The sequence below is a fragment of the Hemicordylus capensis genome, chromosome 1, assembly GCF_027244095.1.
Source record: "Hemicordylus capensis ecotype Gifberg chromosome 1, rHemCap1.1.pri, whole genome shotgun sequence".
NCBI classification, from domain to species: domain Eukaryota; kingdom Metazoa; phylum Chordata; class Lepidosauria; order Squamata; family Cordylidae; genus Hemicordylus; species Hemicordylus capensis.
The window spans coordinates 456355953-456372820 of NC_069657.1; the positions used below are offsets into that span (position 1 = coordinate 456355953).

At 47.3% G+C, this 16868-nt stretch overlaps 1 protein-coding gene across 1 annotated transcript in view; it reads right to left on the bottom strand.

Moving 5' to 3' along the window:
• Positions 1-16868, bottom strand: part of CIB4 (calcium and integrin binding family member 4) — a 43514-nt gene that overhangs the window by 21198 nt on the left and 5448 nt on the right. The window contains exon 3 of the mRNA XM_053250035.1: positions 13672-13768. Within this exon, the coding sequence (XP_053106010.1) occupies positions 13672-13768 (97 nt within the window). The remainder of the gene's footprint in view (positions 1-13671; positions 13769-16868) is intronic.

The following is a 16868-nucleotide window of genomic DNA, read 5'->3' on the forward strand; positions in this document are numbered from 1 at the left end:
TGATCTTTAGTAGAATCCAGCAGGATGCTCTTGTGCACAAAACCGGCTGGAATGAATGAGCTACGTATGAGCACCACACAGTCATTTCAGTGTCAATGGCCCCGTGGGCTGTGCCTCCTGTCTGTGCAGTGCCTGCCATTCATTTATTTATTTCACTGGCCAGATTCAGACCTCCTTAGCTGGAGCAAGGTGGCTGCATCATATACCTACAGACCATGCCTTGAGGAGGGAAAGGCTGCTCTCAAGGGCAATACCAGCACGAGTCTCAATGCTGCCAGGACCTTCTCACTTTTCTCAGCTTTGTCTCCCTCCCTGAGCCAAGAAATGCCTTCAGCATGTTTAAAAAAGAGCACCTTGACCTTTAATCAGCTTAATTGGTTGAGTAATTTACTAAAGCTGAGGCAGGCCTGTGAGCTGGAGCTGTCCAGCAGCAGAGAGCAGGTTCCCAGAAGTTGGACCTTCAGTACCTTGGAGAGCTCTCAAGACAAACAGGTGTTGTTTTACTTGATTAATGGAGGCAGGTTTTAAAAAAAACACCATGTTATATCCTGCTCTTCCTCTAAGGAGCCCAAAGTGGTGTACTACATACTTAAGTTCCTTTCACAACAACCCTGTGAAGTTGGTTAGGCTCAGAGAGAAGTGATTGGCCGAGAGTCAACCAGCAAGTATCATGGCTGAATGGAGATTGGAACTCGGGTCTCTCCGGTCCTAGTTCAGCACTCTAACCACTATACCACGCTGGGGTGAACATCAGTGGGGTGAACATTATGCTCCCCCTTGTATTTCTTTTGATACTATTTTGATTTGGGTATATTATTGTAATAGGGAACCCACCAACAAACTCCAAACCCTTAAGCTGTCCTTTTCTTCTAATAATGGAGAATAGCTTTAAAAAAATTTCAGTTGGAAGTTATCTTATGCTTCCCCCAGTATCACAGAAATGTGGGTCTATGGAGGACATCACAGGGATATCAGAAATTCAAAAAGCAGTTGAAGCACCCAGAAGAGACTGTTGGATGAAATAGCACCTTATTGAGAGTGGGGGTCAGAATAGCAGCTCAGCTTTCACAGGGAGAGAAGTGTCACCATGCATTGGTAAAAGCAATGGAGGGAACGCCTACCCTTTTCCACTCGATCTAGAATCCTTTAAGCTCACCCTTTCTTATCTCTGCACTTGCTGAGTGCCTAAATAAGGATCATTTGGATGTTTCTGGCCACTGCTAAGAGAGGATGCTGTCAAGGAGAGAAAATAATGTTGCACGAGGATGTCAAGCTTGGCCCGGATGATTAATTCCCCTCCACAGAGGCTGCCTTGCAAACAGCTTGGAGCAAGATCTGGGAGGGGATGCCCAACACGGGGCTATTTGGCACAGAACTCCCTTGTGAGCTCCCTGGATGGCCTTATCAGGAATGCCGCCTTGCGGGACAACGTGCACAGAATTCCAGGCGACAACGAGGAAATGGAAGCTTGTGCAGGATTTCACAAATGTGCCACTGCTGCCTGCTAGGCCAGACCACGGGCCCTTCTAGCTCCAGATCGTCTCTGCTGGAACTGGCACACCTGGGGGGGGGGGTCAGTGAAGGCAGGTAGTGGATCTGGGAACTTCTGCATGCAAAGCAGACACTCCATCACTGAGCTACTATGGCCCCAAATTTACCCACCCACCCCCAACAGCCAGCTTAAGCCTTAGTACTTATGGTGCTCTCCAGTTGCCTGGAGATGGGAAGGCATTTAATAAAACATATGCATGCTTAATATTGGAGAGCTGGTCTGGTGGTAGCAAGCATGACTTGTCCCCTTAGCTAAGCAGGGTCTGCCCTGGTTGCATTTCAATGGGAGACTAGAAGTGTGAGCACTGGAAAATATTCCCCTCAGGGGATGGAGCCGCTCTGGGAAGAGCATCTAGGTTCCAAGTTCCCTCTCTGGCAGCATCTCCAAGATAGGACAAGATTTTTTTTACAGGACAAGATTTTTTATTGAACCAACAAACTACCAAAGCACAGGGCTGAGAGAGATTCCTGCCTGCAACCTTGGAGAAGCCGCTGCCAGTCTGTGAAGACAATACTGAGCTAGATGGACCAATGGTCTGACTCGGTATAAGGCAGCTGCCTATATTCCTATCTAGAGCAATCTAGTCTTCCAAATGCTGCCCACTCCAGATAATTTCTATGACTACTATGAATATTTATATGCTGCTGTTCAACTCAGCATATAAACTCAGCTGCTGTTCAACTAATCTGAAGAGCCCCTTTACATCTTGCAGAAGAGAGGCACAATCCACCAAGATGGTTGTGTGCAGAAGCCCCACTGGAGTGAGGGAGCAGGGGATGATGGGAGAGACGTCTGAGAGGTGCTGCCATTCTGAGTAGGCAATTCTTGCTGGGCCAGATGGCCAGACTCAGCACAAGGCAGCCTCATTTGTTCAAGGGGAGAGGATTCGAATCCACCCCCTCCCCCATGCCTTTTACAGTGACTCAGCATGCAGGTTGTTTTTTTTTTAATTATGCCCCTTTTCGATATATGTACCCAAAGTGTATGCAAAGATATGATGAAAATGTACAGTCATAAAACAGCCAATAATCTACCTGCCCAAGGCTTTGTCACAACTTGGTGCCTGAATGTGCCCTCAAGGGGGCACCCCTTGGATCTGTTCGAAAGGAGGAACGTGGCAAGGGAAGCTTCTCTGTCCAAAAGGATGAAAGCAGCCAGGAAAGCGGCCCGTCTCTGTGTCTCTGGACCGCACTAGAGGAGAGGCGCGTCAGCCATGCTCTCACGGGCCCTTGCGCGACCAGTTGGTCAGGGCCCTTTCCAGACTAGCTGCTCAGCAGCAGCAAAATGCCTCCATACAGGCAAGTCACATTTGGGACGTAAACAGCAGGGGGAGGAGCCTCACAGCAACTCACAACGCGGAAAAACAGCAACTTTTCCACGCCGGATGTACGATGCGCTTGCTCTATATTGCAGCGATTAAATTCGCAACAAGGCACTGGCAATGTGAACGGCCCCCTGCTGTCCGCATAGGGACTGCGGTGTCACGACCCAGGCAGTGTGGAAGCACACTCCCGAGATCCACTGTGACCCCGTTGCAGGGTCTAGTCTGGAAAGCGCCCAGGAGGGGGTCAGGATCCGGACTGTGATGCAGAGGGGCTCTTTACAGCACTCTTCATTGCACTGCCAACCCCAGCCCCTCCCTCCACACAGCTCCTTGCCAGGGAAGGGGGGCTGCCATTGGCTGCCTTCGACACTACGGGCCTCTGGCCTCCCAAGAAGAAGAGCAGCTGGTGGGGTGGGGGGGGTGCATTACTTTGTTGGCTCCATGGTGCAGGGGTCAAAGATTTAAGCCCTCCCCCCCCCCACATTGTCCCACTCCCTCACCACGACTGCTCTTTACAATTCGAAAGCAAACATGGAAGAGGCAACGATCTGCTTCACTTTGCAGGCTGCAGCCACAAGCGGGGGTGGGGGGGAGCATCGGTCCTCAAAAAGAGGAGGAGGGGGAGGGCACGGGCTGGAAGGCATGGCCAGCAGAAGGCACGGCATGCATTCCAAGCCCTTCAGGTGCACTTCGAGGATCGGCAGCAGAACCTCAGCAACAGGCCAAGGGAAGTACTTCTTCACACAGCCATTTGTTAATGAACAACCCATGGACTCTCCCTCTCTCTCCCCCTCTCTCTTTCTCGAACTCCTAATTGGAAGGGAGAACAATCTCTTCATTTCTCTTCTATGTAAACCAGTTTCTGTTGAAAAGCGGCACACAATATTCAAATAAAAAGCCCTCCAGGTTCGAAGCAACAATGGGGAGCGGGGGGGGGCCTTCATGGCCCGCTTGCAGGCTTGCCGGCTTCCCAGAGGCGTCCATCTGGCCTCACCTGGAAAGAGGACCCTCCTGAGTGCCGCCCTTCTTGCTCCAACCCAGCAGCTCTTCTCCTGGCTTCCTCTATTTGCTTATAAGAATATCTATAGCCCACCTTGCCATGTGAATAAAATGGCCAAGGAAGCTGACAGTAGTTGCTGCTAAACATAATGAAAATGTTTTTCAAAGCAGCTAAGCCAGAGGTGCTCAAACCTGGGTCCCCAGGTGTCCTTGGACTCCCACTCCCACCATCCTCAGCCTGTCACTGAGGATGATGGGAGTTGTAGTCCAACATCACCTGGGGACCCAGGTTTGAGAGCCCTTGAACTCAGCACAATGATGCCTGGCATTTCCTGGTTGCAGAGTTGCCAAGTTGCCAGAGGGACACAGCAGGGGCTGGTGGGGTTGCAACTGGGCTTGGAATAAACTCAGCTATTGTTCAGGTTTAGTCACCTTAAGTGGCGCAGCGGGGAAATGCTTGACTAACAAACAGAAGGTTCCTGGTTCGAATCCCTGCTGGTGCTACATCAGGCAGCAGCAATATATAGGAAGATGCCGAAAGGCATCATCATGCTGCACGGGAGATGGCCATGGTCAACCCCTCCTGTATTCTACCAAAGAGAACCACAGGGCTCTGTGGGCACCAGGAGTCGGCACTGACTCGAACTGCCACTTGCAGGAATCATAATTCACAGTGTAAGAAACTATACTTCAAATAAGAAAAAGCTTATCTGAGATAGACCCTGCCAAGTGAGCAAAGAGGCACCTTTCTCAAGTGACGATTCCTTTACAGTTAGCAAAGGGAGATCAACTGGGCCTATCCCGCCCCAGCTCAGCATCCCTCTAGGAGCATTTTCAGACAGCAGGCTTTACTGTGTGTTTACTGCAAATTTGAATTTGCCCCCCCAAACTGATGCAAAAAGTGGGGTGATTTTTTAACCTCGGACATAAATTGGGCTACATTCCAATGCCGAATGAAAAACCTGAATCATGTGTGAAGTGTTCCCCAATAGCTCACAGGGACTTTGGGGTCAGTCTGGCAGAAATGAGAATGTACACCCTCCGTTCCGGAGGAGAAGCGAGTTGGATGCTCCATCTGGAAATGCTCCAAGGGCTGTTGCTGGTGTCTAGCTCATGTTTCTTTTTTAGAATGTGAGCCCTTGGGGGACAGGGAGACATTTCATTGATGTTTATTTTTCTGTGTAAACCACTTTGAAAACTGTGGTTGAAAAGTGGTATATAAATGTATGCAGTAGTAGTAGTAGTGGCAGTAGCAGTAGCAGCAGCAGCAGCAGTAGCAGTAGTAGTAGTAGTAGTTACATGTCTGTTTGAATGGAGAGAGGTGTCTGTATCTTGGTGCCTAGCTGACACAAAAGCAGGTATGCAGAGAATCCATTTACTTAGGAAATTCCCCTCATCCCTTCACCTCTAGAGGTGAGATTAACCCTTTCCTTTCTGGATGGGAATAATCCCGCCACCACTGCAACTTCCATCAAATTGTCTGGTTTGTTCAAGCCCAGTACTAGTCCTGATCAGGGGAACATAAAGACATAAGAATGTAAGAAGGAGCCAGCGTGGTGTAGTGATTAGAGTGCTGGACTAGGACCGGGGAGACCCGAGTTCAAATCCCCATTCAGCCTTGATACTTGCTGGGTGACTCTGGGCCAGTCACTTCTCTCTCTTAGCTAACCCACTTCACAGGGTTGTGGTGAGGAGAAACCTATGTAGTCTGTGCTCCTTGGAGGAAGAGTAGGATATAAAATGTGAATAATAATAATAATAATAATTATTATTATTATTATTATTATTAATTCAATTTCTATACTGCCCTTCAAAAAATGGCTCAGGGCGGTTAACACAGAGAAATAATAAATAAATAAGATGGATCCCTGTCCCCAAAGAGCTCACAATCTAAAAAGAAACATAAGATAGACACCAGCAACAGTCACTGGAGGTACTGTGCTGGATTGGATAGGGCGAATTACTCTCCCCCTACTAAATAAAGAGAATCACCACATGAAAAGGTGCTTCTTTGCCAAGTTAGCTTGGGGATTAATAATAATGTAAGAAGAGCCCTGCTGGATCAGGCTCAAGGCCCATCTAGTCCAGCATCCTGTTTCACACAGTGGCCCACCAGATGCCTCTGAGAAGCCGACAGGCAGGGGATGAGGGCTTGTCCACTCTCCTGCTGTTGCTCTGCAAATGGTATTTAGCAGAAGCATGCCACTGAGGTTGGTGGTGGCCTATAGCCACTAGACTAGTAGCCATTGATAGACCTGTCCTCCATCAATTTGTCTAAGCCTGTTTTAAAGCCAGCCAAGCAAGTGGTCACCACCACATCCGGTGACAGAGAATTCCATAAGTCAATTATGTGCTGTGTGAAGAAGTACTTCATTTTGTCTGTCCTAAATTCCCCAGCCTTCAGTTTCATGGGATGACCCCTGGTTCTAGTGTTGTGAGAGAGGAGGAAAAATTTCTCTCTGTCCATTCTCTCTGCTCCATGCATAATTTTATACACCTCTATCATGTCTCCCCATAATTGCCTCTTTTCCAAACTAGAAAGCCCCAGATGCTGTAGCCTTGTCTCCTAAGGAAGGTGTTCCAGGCCCCTGAGCATCTTGGTTCAGGTTGCCCTCTTCTGCACCTTTTCCAGTTCTACAATGTCCTTTTTAAGATATGATGACCAGAACTTAACACAGTACTCCAAATGTGGCCACACCATGGATTTGTATAAAAGTATCATAACATTAGCATTTTATTTTCAATCCCCTTCCTAATGATTCCTAGCATGGAATTGGCCTTTTTCACAGCTCCCACACACTGAGTTGACACTTTCAACGAGCTGTCCACCATGACTCCAAGATGTCTCTCCTGGTCAGTCACTGACAGCTCAGATCCCATCATTGTGTATATGAAGCTGGGATTTTTTGCCCCAATATGCATCTCTTTACACTTGCTTACATTGAACCACATCTGCCATTTTTTTGCCCACGCCCTCAGTTTGGAGAGATCCTTTTGGAGTGCTTCACAATCTGTCGTGGATTTCACTACCCTAAATAGTTGAATGTCATCTGCAAAGTTGGTCACTTCGCTGGTCACCCCAACTTCTAGATCATTTATGAACAAGTTAAAGAGCACTGGTCCCAGCACCGATCCCTGGGGGACCCCACTTCTTACTTACTTCCATTGTGAAAACTGTCCAATTATTCCTACTCTCTGTTTCCTGTCCTTTAACCAGTTACCAATCTGCACATGTCCCCTTATCCCATGACTGCTAAACTTACTCAAGAGCCTTTTGTGGGGAATGTCACCCAACTATACTATGCCAACCGGATCACCTTTATTCACATGCTTGTTGACACTCTCAAAGAACTCCAAAAGGTTTGTGAGGCAAGACCTGCCCTTGCAGAAGCCATGCTGCTTCTCCTTCAGCAAGGCCTGTTCTTCTATGTGTTTAACAATTTTGTCCTTAAGTATGATTTCCATCAATTTACTGGGCACCAAAGTTATGCTGACATGTGTGTAATTTCCTGGATCCACCCTGGATCTCTTCTTGAAAATCAGAGTTACAGTTCAGGTACAGAGCCTGAATGTAGGGATAGGTTACATATTTTTGCTAGGAGATTAGCAATTTCACATTTGAGTTTTTTTCTGAACTCTTGGGTTGATTCCATCTGGCCCTGGCAATTTGTCCTCTTTTCGTTTTTCAAGACTGTTTAGAACATCTTCCCTTGTCACCTCAAATTGGCCCAGTTCTTCAGTCTCCAAACCTGAAAAGCTAGTTCTGGAGAGGGTATTCTCCTCTGTGAAGACAGAGGCAAAGAACTCATTCAGCTTCTCTGCAGTCTCCTTATCCTCCTTAATAATCCCTTTCACACCCTCATCATCTAAAGGTCCAACCGCCTCCCAGGCAGGTATTCTACTTCTGATATGTTTAAATAAGTTTTTGTTATTCGCCTTGACACTTCTAGCTATAGGCTCCTCAAACTCTCTCTTTGTATCCCTTATTGTGTCCTTGCATTTCTTTTGCCAGAGTTTCCTCTTCTGAAATCCAATGCATTAGTGTTGGACTTCCTTGGCAATGCTACACTTGCATATAAGCTGAACTGGATCACACTATGGATCCAATTCAGTACTGTTGCCCAGTGGTTCTATAACTCTGACATCTCACACCAGGTCCTGGGCACCACTCAAGCTGAAGTCCAATGTTGCCTTCTCTCTGGCTGGTTCTGTGATCAACTGTTCATTTAGTATGTCTAGAAATTTGGCCTCTTTCATTACCTAACTGTGAATTTACCCAGTCTATGTGTGGGCGATAGAAGTCACCCATTATTATTGCCCTGTCTCTCTTCGATGCCTCTCTGGTTTGCTTCTCAAAACTCTTGTCACTCTCAGCATTTTGATCCAGAAGCCAATAGCACATCCCTAGTAACACATTTCCTTTCAGTCCCAGTATTGTCACCCATAATGATTTTGTGGGGGACTCCGATCAGCCAGTTTTCTAGTTTGTTTGCTCACTCACTGCTTATAGCCTCCAAGCTGATTTCAATGGTGTCAAAGTACTCCTGGTTATCAAGTTGTCCTCCCAAATCCTGATAGGTATGTGTGTGTGCGCTCATGCCTGTTGGAACAAGAATCTTTAAAATGTGCTTCCTCCCTCACCCCCTTTCTGGTGGATGTTTCTGATGGAGTAAATCATATTTGCTTGCTGCCACCATGAATGTAGCAGGCTGCTTTGATCTCCAAGGAATACTGTCCCATACACCCTCCTATGCAAATAGTATTAATTAAATGTGTTTTTAAAAATGTAAATACACGCACTGTAATCTAAATTGACAGTGCAGCTAAATGCATGTATTTTCTTGGATTTTAATTAAAGCCTCCAGTGCTGGAATCTTTAAACATGAGTTGCATGAGCTCATGCTGGCTTCTCACGGACATTTCTTGTGTAGTGGTTGGATCAATGTGTGTGATTAACACTCACTGCCTATGGGTCATGTGCTGTCTTCTGCGCTGCAGGAAATAACATTACCAGGCTCGCTACATAATTTGAGACATTACTGGAGGTGGTATCCTAACAGCAGCTGAAGTGCATTTTCTGATGGAAGAGGAATGTTCTTAAACTTGGGCTTGGTCTGGGCCAGCCCCGAACATTTGAAACCACAAGATGGGGTGGGACCCAGGAATGGGCACCACCCCCATATTTCCCCATGGACAGATCTACTCTGCAGTGACCTCCCTGTGAGCCTCGCCCAATCTTTGGGTAGGGCAGTCTATCATGTGTATGGGATGTAGAGCCTCTTCTATAAGCTAGAGCACGGGCTCCCAACCTTCACCCCCCAGATGTTGTTGGACTATAAATACCATCAAAGGCCATTGTGGCTGGCGGTGATGGAGTTGTTGTCCAGCAACATCTGGGGGCCCACGGCTGGAAACATCTGGGACAGAGGGAGTATATTGGGGTTGCCTAACAAGTACAAGAAAGCACAGAGAAGCTCAAATGGGCCCTGGACAAACCCTGGCGGTGGATAGAGCAGTGGAGAAGGGGTTTGTTGCATCAGAGAGGAACATCTGCTCCCCTCCACCCGCCCGGCTGCCCTCTGGGGCACTCTGTCTGTGAACCAAGGAGAAGGTAATTAAATGAGACTTGTTACAAAGAGAGCACAGGCTTTTTTCTTATGTTTGTACAGTTGCCCCAGGATGCCTGGATGCTTTGTGTTAATTAAAAGTGTGGAATTTCAGATGGATAATGTGTGTGTGTGTGTGTGTGTGTGTGTGTGTGTGTGTGCGCGCGCATTTATGTGGGCATGCATTTGCAGTGGGCGGGAGGGGGAGGCAGAAAGTGAAAGAGGACTTTGGGAGAAAATATGGATATTCCACAAGGTGGGTCTCTATTGAGACGAAAACCTGCATGTGCTTTTGTTCCTTCCTCTTCTCATCCTGTCCATTCATTTTATTCTCCAGGTGGGTTTTTTATGAGTCGAGAATGGGGAACAGCCCCACATCCCCCAGAACATGAGCCCTTCACTGCACATCCAGAGTTTTCCTAGTTAGAAGTTACCATCAACCTCAACTTTAAAAAAGCAAGGGTCAAAATGGCCTTGATGTACAAGGCATGTTTGCCTTTCCATCTTTTAAAAAATAATATTGCAGTTGCAGCAGACCCTGCATCAAGACCGCAACACAGTTGAAGGGGGGTTAACCCTTTCTCCCCACACCATTTTCCTGACAAAGAAAACCCTCCCTGAAGCTGCTTCTCCCCCAAGAAGGGAAGATATTAGTGGTCCTTTCCTCCCAGAGCAAGTAACAGAAGAGAATCCTTCCCCTGTGTTGAAGCAGAGGGCTGCCCACACAACCACCAGGGTGGTGGCTAATTTCCATTTTTTAGAAGATGGAAATGGAAGCATCCATTCCACATCACCTTTAGGCTGACCCTAAGGACGTGAGGACAAAAGCACATTTTTGGCTGTGACGGTGATGGAGGATCACCCTTGTACAGTTGGGAGGATAAAATAGGCCTGAACCATTTTCCTTCCTTGGGACTGCATCTGAAGAATTGTGCCAAATAAAGAATAAAGAAGAAATAAAGACACTGACAGGGACTGAATCTAGGACTTCCTGCATGCAAAGCAAATGCTCTTCCATGGAGCTAATGATCTTCCAGAGCTCACCTGTAGTCTCCCCTCCAATTTCAAACCAAGGCAGACCCTGTTTAGCAAAAAGGATGATTCATGCATGCGGCCACAAGACCAGCTCCCCTCCCCTCCCAACTGGCTCCAAATGAGCCAGTGTCGTTTGTGGTCCATGTGCTGAGCTTTGATCTGGGTTCAAACCCCAGTTCAGATGCAGAGCTCAGAGGGTGCTCTTGGACCAGGCACCCTCTCTCAGCCGGACCACCTCACAGGGTTGCTGTTAGCATAAAAAGGGGACCATCTATATGAGCTTGTCCTTTCTGGAGCAAGGGCAGCATAAAAATGGAGTAAATTAAAGGACACATCCCCCAAGGCCAAATGGTATTTGTTCGCACATCCTCAAGGGAGAAACATTCACCTTTTCTACAAAATGTTGGAACTCATAATTAAAACCCAGTTTCCTTGCTGGAGAAAGCTTGTCATTGTAACATCAATGGTGACATTTTGGGGGAAGTTCTCTGAAAGACCGTCCAAGGTAAATTGGTGGAAAGCATTATTTCAGCCAGTGGGGGAAGAGCTTTTCCGAGGAAGAATTGATCCTTGCTTCATGGTCGTCCTCTCAGAATTCTTTGAGGCTGCCCACAAGCATGTTTCCTGGGAGTGCGCATAAGCCACGTCTATGCCCTTGTGTTTCCAAGAAATGCCTTATGGCTATGGCTGCCCTCTCCAGTCATGACTGCCTCCAAGTACAGGGAGGGGAGGAGGTAGTTCTACCCCCCCCCCCGGCACTAGGGGCCCCCCATAGCCCCACCCCTGGGTGTCTGGGACTACAGCATTCATCTGTAGAGGCACATGCTGGAGCCAGGGAGAATTTCTCCCCAGGATTTGGGGCGAAAAACTCTTCCCAGGCCCACCAGGAATGATTATGGAATCTATATTTCCTCATTTCTTCCCTCCTCAGTTTAGGGTCCATTTGCAAAATCCATTCCGACATTCTGAAAGCCAGAAGCCTTTTCTGAATTGAACCTGAGCAGAGCCAGAGGGATGCCAGGGCAACCCAGAACAATTCAGGAATGGAACTGAGGAATGGGATCTGCTCACCCCTAATTCTATGAAAGTGTGGGAGACACTCAGACAAGATGCACCGACACCCCTTTCAGAGATTCATGCTCTTAAAAAACCTGCAAGGGAGCTGACCCCACCCCCCAAATAACCACACTAACCTTTCACTATGCAAGTGTTCTCCGCCTCGGGTCCCCAGATGTTGTTGGACTACAACTCGGTTCACTATTTGTTTGTGGATTGGGGTGATTACCAGTAGTTAAATCAGTAGGGCATATATGGAGAATCCTTCCTGGGTTGTAGACATGGCTTTGATCCTTTTCAGCATGAAAAGCTTACATTGTGGGTGAATCCCAATCTGAGGATTGCTGGTAAATCTTTTTATTGGGCTAACTGGGCCTCTTGCAATGCCATCACATTAGATCAATTGATATCTTCCGAAGCTGATTTTAAATCCTTTGACACTTGGAGAGCTGAATATGATATGCCATCAAATGCTAGCTGGCAGTTTATCCAGCTAAAACATTTATTGTCATGACTCTTTGGCCCTGATGTGATTGCAGCTTCTGAAATTCCATCTTTATTATTAGATTTGGAACATTTATTAAATCCACCTAAGCCTGTAACCTCGCTCTATCAGAAACTTAAAGACTGATAAGATCAATATTGATTATATCCAAGATTTTTGGAATAATTATCTTGAATACCCTATTTTATTAAATCAATGGCGAGTCGCATTGAAGGCAATGAAACATGCCTTTTTAGATCTTAAAATGCATCCAATACAGCAGAAACTTTTATTCCGTTTCTATTGGACACCTCAGAGAATGTTGGTTTCAGACTGCTTCTTGTTGGAGGTGTAATTTGTGTGATGGTACACTTACACACATGGTTTGGTCCAATTATTGCGCCATTTTGGTCTGAAATTCACAAGGTAGTCAATATGACATTGCAGTTATCACTGTCCATTAAGGACATTTATGTTTTGTTGGGGTACATCCCCAGCATATGGAATTTAGCACTACATCAAGAACTGTGGATTCTTCGTGCTTGGGTTGTTGCCAAAAGGATTATAATACGACACTGGAAGGACAAATTTACTCCTGAACTACAACTTTGGATTAGTGATAGGTGTTCCTTGTCTGAATCTGAACTCTTTTTTGTTGTTGTCAAGGTAAAGAAGAATTCTTAGCAATTTGGTTGAACTTCAATGAACTGTTTGAAACATAAGCCAAATATCCTGAAATAGGGTGGGTTTTTTTAAAAAAATATTTTCTCCTTCTCCTTCTCCTTCTCCTTCTCCTCCTTCTCTTCCTTCTCCATCTTCTCCTCCTGCATTGGTTGTATCCTATCTTTACCTGTATTATCATCATCCTTGATATGTTCATATATTGTAATTGTTCTTATTGCAACAAAGAACAAGAAATCCTTAGCCCCAGTGGCCTATTACAGTCCAACGACATCTGGGGACCCAAGGCTGAGCATCTCTGCTCTAACAGAAGGCACCCCCAAGAGGCAAAAACTGGAGGCTGACCAAGCTTGATCAGGGACAGGTAACTTGAACCCCAGGGAACCAAGGAGCATCTCTGGTAAGCAGGGGCAGCCACAGATGCTGAGATCATGATGTGGCCAAGAGAGAATGCTCTTGTGTGTGGTGTCAGGTGAGGAGATACTCAGCTCTCTCACCTGTTCTTTAGCTCATGGCCGGGTGGTGTTTCCTTCGTGGGCAGGTGGCACACTGCCTCAGGGAGGGTGAGAGCAAAGAAGAGAGCCAGCACATGGGAGGGGGACACTGAGAATGCTGGCAGGGCTGCTTTCCTGCAGCTTGTTTGGAAGCTGCCGCCTGGTCTTGGGTGTGTGTCGGGGGGGGGGCGGGCGGGGGCTTCAAAGAGGTGTCGTTTGCTTTGTGGAAGTGGTGGCTTCACACGCTCACCTGTCTGTCTGGGTGACTGACTCCTCCATGCTTTGCATGCATATTTGCCATTTTTAAAAAAATACCCGATGCAGCACAATAAACCTCCAGAGACCTTGCTTGCATGCAGAGGCCATGAAGCTCCCAGCTGCTGGGGAAACGGAGAGTGCCTCCTTAGTGCGGTCCTGTCTCTGGCGGCTGTGAGGCTTACCTTCAGCTGCGGCCAGGTGCACAACTGCTCCGTGGTGAGTTTCGCTTGTCTGTAATCCTTTCCTTGGGGACACGAGTTACAGAAAGCATCGTGGATACTGAAGGGGGAGAGAACAGCAGGCTGTCGGTGGGAATGCTAAGCACAGTATTCAGATATTATGCCCTATGTGCATAAAAGTATCTGTACACATGCACATATTTTTGTGTGAATGATTGTGTGGAGAATTCACTTTAGTTGGTTACTAGAATGGTCCCACCCCCACCCCCAAGTCTGTGTGAGGTATGGAAGCCTTAAGGGAGCTGGAAGTTAATAATGGGATTATTCTAGGGTGGGGTTTTTTTGTTTTGTTTTTTTGTTGTGGTGGGTTGGGATCAGTGGGCCTGATCTGCCACAGACTGAACATGCATCCCTTTAAAAAGAGAACCCAGGTACAGGCCCCATCAAATGCAGGGGGCAGGTAGATGACTGTTTCCCAGACCATGTGATTCAAAGGGGAGCTGCCGGGAGTGGGCCCCATCCTGAACTTTTCTTGTTACATAAGCACTAGCAGGAGTTCAGGACATTAGCGGAAGATGGCAGGACAGGAGTGCTCTTGTTTTTGCCCAAAGTGAAGCAACGAGGCCTTTACCTCTGCTTCGTGTTTTCCAGATTTTTGTAGATGTACTGGATCCCGATGTTCTGTGTTAAGGAGCTGTGCAGGGGCCAAAAGCTCACAGCCAGGGGTGGAGGACCCAGGCCACCAAGGAAAAAGGCTGTGGGGGGGGGCGTGGCTCGGGCTTTGGAGGAGCCCAGAGTGACTCCCCACTCTCACACCCGGGCTGCCGAGAAACCGGGGCGGAACTCTCTGTTTGTTATTTCAGGCAGCGCTGGCTGTCCGATAGGACGTTTCCCCCTTCCTCTTAGAACCAGCCAGCGCTGCCTGAAATAAGAAACAGGGAGTTCGCTCGGGCTCTCGGCAGCCCAGGCAGGAGAGGGGAGTTTGCTCTGGGCTCCTCTGGAGCCAGAGCCACGCCCCCGTGCACATGACATCATACGCATGGGACGTAACTGGAGGGGGCCGCCGAGTTGGGAAGAGAGTTGGTCTTGGGGTAGCAAGCCTGACTTGTCCCCTTAAGCTAAGCAGGATCTGCCCAGGTTGCATTTGATTGGGAGACTAGAAGTGTGAGCTATTTGTAAGATCTTCCCCGCAGGGGATGGAGCCGCTATGGGAGGAGCATCTAGGCTCCAAGTTCCTTCCCTGGCAGCATCTCCAAGGCAGGGCTGAGAGAGATTCCTGCCTGCCACCTTGGAGAAGCCGCTGCCAGTCTGTGAAGACAATACTAAGCGAGATGGACCAAGGCTCTGACTTGGTGTATGGCAGCTGCCTATGTTCCTTCCTATGACCCAGGCCACTGTTCGACAGGCTTCGCAGCTGGTCACAGCTCCTGTTCTGCACTTTGCTCTGGGAGTTTGGGAGGGGAAAGAGTTCTGCTGGTTAATTTCTGGAGGGAAGAAAGGGTTTGATTTGATTGGCTATATTTTTTTTAAATGGAGGGAACGTGTATTTATTTTGATTGGTTTGTTTAGGAAAATTGGAGGTGGGGAAGGGAAGGGAAGGGAATAAAAGGAGGCTTGCCTGCAGCAGAGAGTAGTTAGAGCTGGTGATAGAGCTGGAATTAGAGCTGCATAGGACTAAGAACCAGAGAGACAGAGCTGGAACACTGAAGAGGCAAGCAAGACTGCAGGAGAAAGCTGGCTGGGGCCGTTAATGGCAGATTGCTTGAAATCACTGAAGCAAAGCAGAGGCAGAGATTACTAGGTGGTGGTAGTGAAGGAGCCCACCCGACTGCAGGGGAAAGAGGGGTGCTTTGAGAGAAGCTATCCTTTGCCGTCCTTCTGAGACTCTTGCTGAGCCTAGTTTGTGTAGGCTGCTGGTCTTGGCTATTCTTTGCTTTTCTCGTGCTTTTGCTCCAGCTGACCCCACCCCACCCCTTTTTACTTAATGTTACGGAACTGTTTTGGAACTAAGATTTTGCACCAAGTAACCCTTTTCTTGCTTTTTTGAACTTCCAATTGTGTCTCTGTTGCTTATTTTCCCCACTCCACACCTACTTCCCTCAACAAGGGAGCCAGCGTGGTGTAGTGGTTAGAGTGCTGGAGTAGGACCGGGGAGACCCGAGTTCAAATCCCCATTCAGGCATGAAACTAGCTGGGTGACTCTGGGCCAGTCACTTCTCCCTCAGCCTCACCTACTTCACAGGGTTGTTGTGAGGAGAAACTTAAGTATGTAGTACACCACTCTGGGCTCCTTGGAGGAAGAGCGGGATATAAAATGAAAATAATAATAATAATAATAATAATAATAATAAATCCACAACAAACAGCAAATGCCGCCTTTGTAAAGAAGCAGATGAAACAGTGGACCACCTCATCAGCTGTTGTAAAAAGATCGCACAGACTGACTACAAACAAAGGCATGACAAGGTAGCAGGGATGATACACTGGGACATCTACAAAAAATACAAGCTACCTGTAGCCAAAAATTGGTGGGACCATAACATTGAAAAAGTTGAAGAAAATGAAGATGTGAAAATATTATGGGACTTCCAACTACAAACAGACAAACATCTGCCACACAATACACCAGATATAACTGTAGTCGAGAAGAAAGAAAAACAAGTCAAAATAATCGACATAGCCATACCAGGGGATAGCAAACTAGAAGAAAAAGAAATAGAAAAAAAATCACCAAATACAAAGATCTACAAATTGAAATTGAAAGGCTGTGGCAGAAAAAGACCCAAATCATCCCAGTGGTCATTGGCGCCCTGGGTGCAGTTCCAAAAGACCTTGAAGAGCACCTCAACACCATCGGGGCCACAGAAATCAGCATCAGCCAGTTACAAAAAGCAACTGTACTGGGAACAGCCTATATTCTGCGACAATATCTATAATAACCAACAGTATTGATGATAAAATTCAGCAGGCAGGAATCTCTCTCAACCCTATCTTGGAGATGCCAGGGATGAGAGAACTTGGAATCTTCTTGCTCTTCTCAGAGTGGCTCCATCCCCTGAGGGGAATCTCTTCCAGTGCTCACACTTCTAGTCTCCCATTCATATGCAACCAGGGCAGACCCTGCTTAGCTAAGGGGACAAGTTATGCTTGCTACCACAAGACCAGCTCTCCTCTCTAATGTGCACTGAACATAACATGAA